At 51.5% G+C, this 7,592-nt stretch overlaps 1 protein-coding gene across 2 annotated transcripts; it reads left to right on the plus strand.

The window, feature by feature from the left end:
- The first annotated feature begins 557 nt into the window (after positions 1 to 557).
- Positions 558 to 7,417, plus strand: klc2 (kinesin light chain 2). Of its 2 annotated transcripts, none has more exons than XM_037480841.2 (14): positions 558 to 746; positions 2,242 to 2,487; positions 2,572 to 2,902; positions 3,052 to 3,268; positions 3,355 to 3,544; positions 3,635 to 3,808; positions 3,910 to 4,009; positions 4,340 to 4,389; positions 4,616 to 4,683; positions 4,975 to 5,083; positions 5,236 to 5,397; positions 5,486 to 5,610; positions 5,819 to 5,876; positions 6,080 to 7,417. In XM_037480841.2, exons 2-14 carry the CDS (start codon positions 2,260 to 2,262, stop codon positions 6,161 to 6,163), a joined length of 1,896 nt encoding a protein of 631 aa, XP_037336738.2. In that variant the 5' UTR covers positions 558 to 746; positions 2,242 to 2,259; the 3' UTR covers positions 6,164 to 7,417. The 2 variants fall into 2 exon arrangements, with proteins under 2 accessions (XP_037336738.2, XP_037336737.2); XM_037480840.2 differs by lacking the exon at positions 558 to 746 and adding an exon at positions 1,153 to 1,281.
- The last annotated feature ends 175 nt before the right edge of the window (positions 7,418 to 7,592 follow it).

The following is a 7,592-nucleotide window of genomic DNA, read 5'->3' on the forward strand; positions in this document are numbered from 1 at the left end:
AAAATATTCCTGATTTGTAAGACTATTTTAATGACCAGTGTTTTGATCTAAAAAAAAAAAAGATTGGACAAAAGAGAAAAATTAAACCCTTTAGTCAGACAACAATTATGCGCCAAAAATTAAAACATTTTAATTAACAAAATAGCGATGCCAAAAGCTACTGATCAGATGAATAACAGGGTTTTTTAAACAGAGCATTAACCAGTATGATCCGTGGTATAACTTGTTTAGCAGGTGTGTGGTACACAGGGGGGCCTTTCCTTAACCTGATACCCTTTGGTGTCCGTTTGGGGCCTCTGCTGACTACACACTACAAAGAGTGTAAGCTCAGCAAGAGGCTGCACTTCCACCTACATCCTGTTAGGAATAAAACCCGGTTAATTGATGTACTTGTCGACAATGAGTTATAACAATAATGTATATTTTTTAATCCCCTTTAACGCTGGACATCGGGCCCGTAGCAGATGCTAATCGATCAGAGGCTAGCAGTGAGCATCACTTGGACTACACGCATGCGCGACATTATTTCCCGCCCCGCTTGGAAAACGGCCAAGCGGATTCATCTCAATGTTCCGTTTCATCTTCGGTTGTCGGATTCTGGGAGAACAGCCATTTTTCGTCTCCCAATTGTAACACTTGAATCGCATCCACGATAGCGCCGCTGTTTCATTGATTCCGAGGGGATGACCAGCCATTACCGGCACATTTAAGCTCCTTTCTGCCCGGCCTCGAGAGTGACATCCCGGGTGAGTTAAGGTGGAGCAGGAGATAATTACCGTTAATTACCGTTAGGACACGCCAAGTCCGCTGTTATCTAGCGTTAACCTTTAGTAATCGTATTAAACTAAACCCTATGGTGTGGGGGCCGGGAACACGCGAGTAGCGTGGAATTAACAAGACCGGTGACCCGACGGCAGTGCAACGCAACGACCGTTAGTGGCTTCCTTCAAAGTAACGTTCCAGCCAACTTTGAATTGGGCTTTAACGTTAAATGTTAGCGTGCCGGCGTTAGCGCGCGGTGCTAAATGACGTTATCCCGAATGCATTTCCGTTTCGCGGGTGTCACTCCGTGTTCTCCGATAAGCCGCTTTGATGTGTTCGACATCTCCCCACTACTCTGAACGCAGTAGTGGTTTTATTTTGAAAAAACGCGGCCGGAAGCTGTTTGTTTCGCACGAAGGCTGCCCAGTCGACTTAACGCTGCGCTGTCTGGAGCATCACAACATTGTCCTGCCGCTTTGTTCGAGGGGACGCAAAGCATCGCCCTTATCATCGATGACGGTAACCGTATAGACGAGTACTACTTAAATAAGCCTGAAATAACGTTACTTAGTTTTTAAATAAAAGGATGGAAAGATGTCGAAGGAAACCTTGCGTCCTCGGCGGGGTCCGTGACGGTGTCACCACTCGCAAAGGTTTCTCTTAATAAAACCGCACCTATTAAAAAATATATATATATCGATATCCTAATCTTATCTGTGGACGTGATCGAGTGTGCAGATGGAGGCCGGTGCCGCGCATCGGTGTGCGTGTGTTGTGTGTGCGTGTTGTGTAACGTGTTGGCGCGCGGGCCTGCGGTGTTTACTAACAGATCCACACGTTTCAACGATGGCGATCATTGCGCGCGTCGTGTGTCGCGGCTTTGGCCCCATTCCGAACGGGGCTCTGCGGTTGTCGGGTCACCTTGATCGATCCGCCGCCTCCTCCCGGGGCGCGAGGCCTCGAGCATCCACCGGCTCCGTTATTCATTGATGCCTTAAAATGGCCACGTTAAATATGCCTGGATCAGCGGGACGTTCATTTCGGGATGCTCTTTGTTTTGTACCTTTTGTCAGGTTTCCCCTTTCTGCATTAGCTGCATTTTAAGAGGACGTTTGGATAATGGTGCATTGCAGTGTGTGTGTGTGTGTGAGGCGGACGGGGCGGGAGGAGGGGGAGAAGGAGGAGGATGGCTGAGTGAAAGACGGGAGGAAGGGAGGGGGGGGGGGGAGAACAGGTGCGCCTCCACCATCGAAGCAGGAGGGTTACATTTCCAGCCGGTTGCTGCACGCTCAGGAAGTGACGTCATGCCGATCGGCCTGGCTCTGTTTACAGCTGTGAGATGTATTTATACGTATTGGGAACCAAGCGTGTTGCTGTATGTATCCATTTATCCGTGAGGCCCATTTTCTTTGGAGACCATACTCATTTTATAGCGTCCCTCTCACGTTCCACTTCTTCTCTCTCTCGCCCCTCCTGCAGTGTGCGTGAATCCAGGCAATGTCCGCTATGGTGTATCCACGCGAAGAACCCCCGGAGCGACTGAGCCAGGATGAGATCGTCCTCAACACCAAGGCCGTGGTGCAGGGCCTGGAGACGCTGCGCGGCGAACACGCCCAGCTCCTCAACTCGCTGCTGGACTGCACCCAGCCCCCCGCCGCCCACGAGAAGTCCGGCCTGCTCCGCAAGAGCATGGAGGCCATCGAGCTGGGCCTGGGGGAGGCGCAGGTGAGTGCTCACCGTTTTGGGGGGGTGGGGGGGAGGAGGCTTTTCGAAGGGAAAACTGAAGCATCTTCCCCATTTCGGCCCCAGGTGATCATCGCTCTGTCGAGCCACCTGAGCGCCGTGGAGTCGGAGAAGCAGAAGCTGCGCGCCCAGGTGCGGCGCCTGTGCCAGGAGAACCAGTGGCTGCGGGACGAGCTGGCCGGGACGCAGCACAAGCTGCAGCGCAGCGAGCAGAGCGTCGCCCAGCTGGAGGAGGAGAAGAAGCACCTGGAGTTCATGAACCAGATCAAGAAGTTCGACGACGACGTCTCGCCCTCGGAGGAGAAGAGCCAGAGCTCCTCCTCCGGCGGGGGGGGGGGAGACACTTCAAAGGACAGCCTGGATGACCTGTTCCCCAACGACGATGACCAGGGACCAGGTGTGACGCCGGCAGCAGCCTTTTTATTATTATTGTTGTTTTTATAATTCTAACACGTACCCACATATTTAAAAGTCCTGTATCTGGATTCTTCACACTCACACCTTGAGAAAAGAAGATTGACTGGCCTCCTCCCCGCTCTCTCACAGCTCAGCCCAGCGGGGAGGCGGCCGCCCAGCAGGGGGGCTACGAGATCCCGGCTCGCCTGAGGACGCTCCACAACCTGGTGATCCAGTACGCCTCGCAGGGCAGGTACGAGGTGGCCGTGCCGCTGTGCAAACAGGCCCTGGAGGACCTGGAGAAGACGTCCGGACACGACCACCCCGACGTGGCCACCATGCTCAACATCCTGGCCCTGGTGTACAGGTGGGGGCTCCGGAGGGGGAGGGGGGAGGAGGGTTCAAATCCACAGGTTTTCTAATCCCCTGCTGTGGCTCCGTTGCGTCCTCCAGGGATCAGAACAAGTACAAAGAGGCGGCTCACCTCCTGAATGACGCGCTGGCCATCAGGGAGAAGACGCTGGGCAAGGACCACCCGGCCGTGGCCGCCACCCTCAACAACCTGGCCGTCCTGTACGGCAAGAGGGGCAAGTACAAGGAGGCGGAGCCTCTCTGCAAGAGAGCGCTGGAGATCAGAGAGAAGGTGAGGACCCGCGCCACCGAGCGCCCCTCCACACAGACGGAGAAGGAAGTCCGTGCCTGATAGGGGGGGGGGGGGATCTGTCACATCCAGGTGTTGGGGAAGTACCACCCAGATGTGGCCAAGCAGCTGAACAACTTGGCCCTGCTGTGCCAGAACCAGGGCAAGTACGACGAGGTGGAGTACTACTACAGGCGGGCGCTGGAGATCTACGAGTCCAAGCTGGGGGCCGACGACCCCAACGTGGCCAAGACCAAAAACAACCTGGTGGGGACAAAATGCTTCCTGGCCTTCTGTCAGTGTGCTGCTTCCACCGCAGACATGTGACCACGTGATGATTGGTGTTTGGCCCCGTTGGTTCTCCTCAGGCCACGTGCTACCTGAAGCAGGGCAAGTTCAAGGATGCAGAGTGTCTGTACAAGGAGATCCTGACCAGAGCCCACGAGAAGGAGTTTGGATCCGTCAACAGTGAGTACGGCCAAGAACCAATCTACAACGTTCTGTTCTATCAGAATGTTGGGAAGAATAAATAGATCTTGGATTCCTCTGCTGCATTTTTTATTTTATCTGGCCACACCCCTTTCCCTCTGAAGGTCAGAGGATTATTCTGTCACTGCAGCGTACGCAGCGGCTCAAACCCTAAAGCGCTCACATGCCCGGCCCGGAATTTACAGAAGCATTGGGCCGTTACAGGGATTCTGGGAAAATCTATTATATATATTATATTTTCAGTGCAGCCTCCCAACACTGCTCCTGTGTGTCAAACAGCTTTTGTCTGGTTCTTTTGTCCCGTTGCAGATGACAACAAGCCCATCTGGATGCACGCAGAGGAGAGAGAGGAGAGCAAGGTCAGTCATTCCACTGGACCTGTTTTTTTTCCCTATGACTGCAGGGCAGCTTATTATGGAAACGGAGCTGAGCAGCGAAATGAGGCTGACGGAGAACCGCTGGCTGTGCAAAATGACCTCGAGGACATTTTCAATAGGCTGTTTAATATGTTAATGTCTGCCACTCGGCTCTCGGCCTCCTTTCATCCCCACCGTGTCCCCCGCTGTCCTCGCTGTGTCTCATCAGGGGAAGCGCAGGGACTCCGGGCCCTACGTGGAGTATGGAAGCTGGTACAAGGCCTGCAAAGTGGACAGGTGGGTCGCACGCTTAAGTTTAATTGTACTAAATACAGCAGTGATGTGTTTTTGAGTGTGTGCTCTCTGTGGAAATGACCCTGGGAGGCTGTTACACGTCCTGTATCGTGTGAGGGAGGCACACGATGACCACGCTCCCAACTTCTCCCGGTTTGTTTCGCTTAAAAATGAAACCACGCCATGAAGCAGCTTTCAGTCTGTCTGGAATATTTAGACGGTACAAACCCCCAAACCTGGAGTTACTGTAACATCGGGTTAAAAAGTAGATCAAAACATGTTATTTTGTTGCAGCCCCACCGTGAACACAACCCTGAAGAGCCTGGGCGCGTTGTACCGTCGTCAAGGGAAACTGGAGGCCGCAGAGACCCTGGAGGAGTGCGGCAGCAAGTCCCGTAAACAGGTGCAACACAAAGGGGCGGAGTCACTGCCTGTGTGTGTGTGTGTGTGTGTGTGTGTGTGTGTGTGTGTGTGTGTGTGTGTGTGTGTGTGTGTGTGTGTGTGTGTGTCGGTACATTTGTGTAATATTCCTATGACTCTCCTTTTCTCTCTCAGGGGATCGATGCCATCAACCAGAGCAAGGTGGTGGAGCTGCTGAAGGACGGGGGGGCAGGAGGAGGAGGAGGAGGAGACAGGCGACACAGCAGGGAAGGAAATAACGGACCAGGGGGCCAGCGGGGGGACGGCGAGGGGGACGACTCGGCCGAGTGGAACGGGGTCAGTGACTCCTTCGTCCCAAAGCCCCCCGTGAGCTAAACGTCTCCGTTAAGCGCTGACGCGGCGTTTTTTTTTTCCGTCTCCTCAGGACGGAAACGGGTCTCTGCGTCGGAGCGGCTCCTTCGGGAAGATTCGCGACGCTCTGAGGAGGAGCAGCGAGATGCTGGTGAAGAAGCTGCAGGGCAGCGGGCCGCAGGAGCCCCGCAACCCGGGGTGAGATGACTCTTCTGTTACTGTGATACAATTTAGTCCAAATGAAAGAACTCGAGGTCACGTAGAAATACATCCTTTTAACAAGTTGACATTTTTATACAGTTACCAAACGATTCCTCACATTTGAGGAGCTTTGTGTTTGACATTTGCCTTTTAATATTTCTGATATTCTTTTAATTATTGTAATGATGGTTTTGGTTTTGCTCAGAATGAAGAGAGCGAGCTCCCTCAACTTCCTCAACAAGAGCACTGAGGAGACCACACAGGTATTGTTGTTGTTGTTATCATATATGTCATATATGTTATTCTGCAGTAAGAGTAGATGTTAGAAACACTTCCATATTACATTGTATTTAATAACAATGCAGTGATTTTAGAGTTAATTGCATAGTTTCCTGATGCTGACCTGCTGACCTGCTCCCACACGCTGTCCAACAGCAGTTCTAACCCAACTCGGATCGGTTTTCAGGAAGCGAACTCCGGCCTGTCGGACTGCAGGGGACTGAGCGCCAGCAACGTGGACCTATCCAGACGCAGCTCCCTGATTGGCTAGTCGGAGGCGGGAGGCGCCCCCCCCCTCGAGGAGAGGCTGCTTGCGGCTGGGTTCGACCCGACCGACACACTCGTAGCTCCAAGCGAGATCAAACACTTGCACCTGCAGCATATTTTTTTTGTTTTTTTAGAGAACAAGTCATTCCTGCACTAAAGGTCACGCTGCGAGTCGCTGTACAAACCGCCGCCATCCGTCACTACAGAGTTACGTGACTCCGCATGCTGCTGCTCACTAGAACCCTGAGGCGGCCCAACGCACGGCGTATATTCCACCAGTAGCATGACGCAGCGTCCGTCCTAAAGGAGCCAGGAGGCACCAACCGTTCAAACCTCACTTTCTGCCTTCTTGGGTTGTTCTTTGTATGTATATACAGTTTTAAATTATTTGAATCGTCTTTCTTTGTATATAGAGCCCTTTCTCTTCTTTTCTGTTTACACTGCTGGGTCATAGACGTTGAAGTTGTAGAAAATGCGATGAGAAGGAGAGGAAGTGAAAGAAGGAAAGATGAGAGGAGACATAGAAATGCACACGTAGTCAATTGTGTAAAAAAAACAAAAAAACACATGCTGATACATTTAGTACCTCAATATTTTAAATGTGTCTTTTGGAAAAAGGACTCGTTCTAATCTGTTCCACTGCACTTTGATGACAATGTGACCTTTAGGTCTCCACTGCGCCGCCTGCTGGTCAGAGTCAAATCCATTTAAAGGGGCCATGCAGGTTGTTTATGATGTGAATGTGTGACATTTCTGTATGAAACCCAATGTCGTACCTTTCCTGTTTTTAGGCCTCAGCTCTCACGTGGAAAGTACTGGAAACTCGTCATTTGAATGTTTGGAGTCTGGAGACTTTTACACTGGATCTTTTTTTCTGTTTTTGTTTTTCTTCTTGTGTTTGCAAACTCCACCAAAACGTGACCAGCACCAACAGAATGTTCCTCGGTCTCATTAGAAGAATGATCCTTTGTAATGTATGTAAACTGTGTCCCGCGTTGTAGATTAAAAACAACTATTTAAAGTTCTAGAAAACTCCCTTTTTCCTCCCTGCGAGTTCCTCTCCTCACAAAGGCCAACACTAAGCCTCCTGAACCCCCCCCCCCCGCTTAGTTCAATAACTACGCGAACATGAATAAAACAATGATTTCAACAGCTGAGCAAATGAAACAAAACCAAAGTTTAAACACACAAATGCGATTGTTTTTTCTCCGATGCCCCTCTGATATTTGAGGAGATCAGCGCAGTGACTCAGACCCCCGCGTGGTGGTGGGGGAGGGAGGGAGGGAGGGATGGGGGGGGGGGGGGGCTTGAGACCACCTCCTGCAGCGCTGGTGATTGCGACGGATCTTATTGTGAAAGGGTCGACCTGGATTTTATCAAAAAATGTTCAATAAATACAAACTCTCTCAAAAACTTTTCAAACCGTTTCCGTC

This window comes from Pungitius pungitius, chromosome 1 (assembly GCF_949316345.1).
Source record: "Pungitius pungitius chromosome 1, fPunPun2.1, whole genome shotgun sequence".
Classification (NCBI taxonomy): Eukaryota; Metazoa; Chordata; class Actinopteri; order Perciformes; family Gasterosteidae; genus Pungitius; species Pungitius pungitius.

Excerpts from the sequence above, each read along its gene's own strand:
- klc2 (XM_037480841.2), top strand. The coding sequence starts at position 2,260 with ATGTCCGCTATGGTGTATCCACGCGAAGAACCCCCGGAGCGACTGAGC. Across the intron at positions 3,269-3,354 it reads ATCCTGGCCCTGGTGTACAG|GGATCAGAACAAGTACAAAG; the intron begins GTGGGGGCTCCG and ends TGCGTCCTCCAG. Across the intron at positions 3,545-3,634 it reads CGCTGGAGATCAGAGAGAAG|GTGTTGGGGAAGTACCACCC; the intron begins GTGAGGACCCGC and ends TGTCACATCCAG.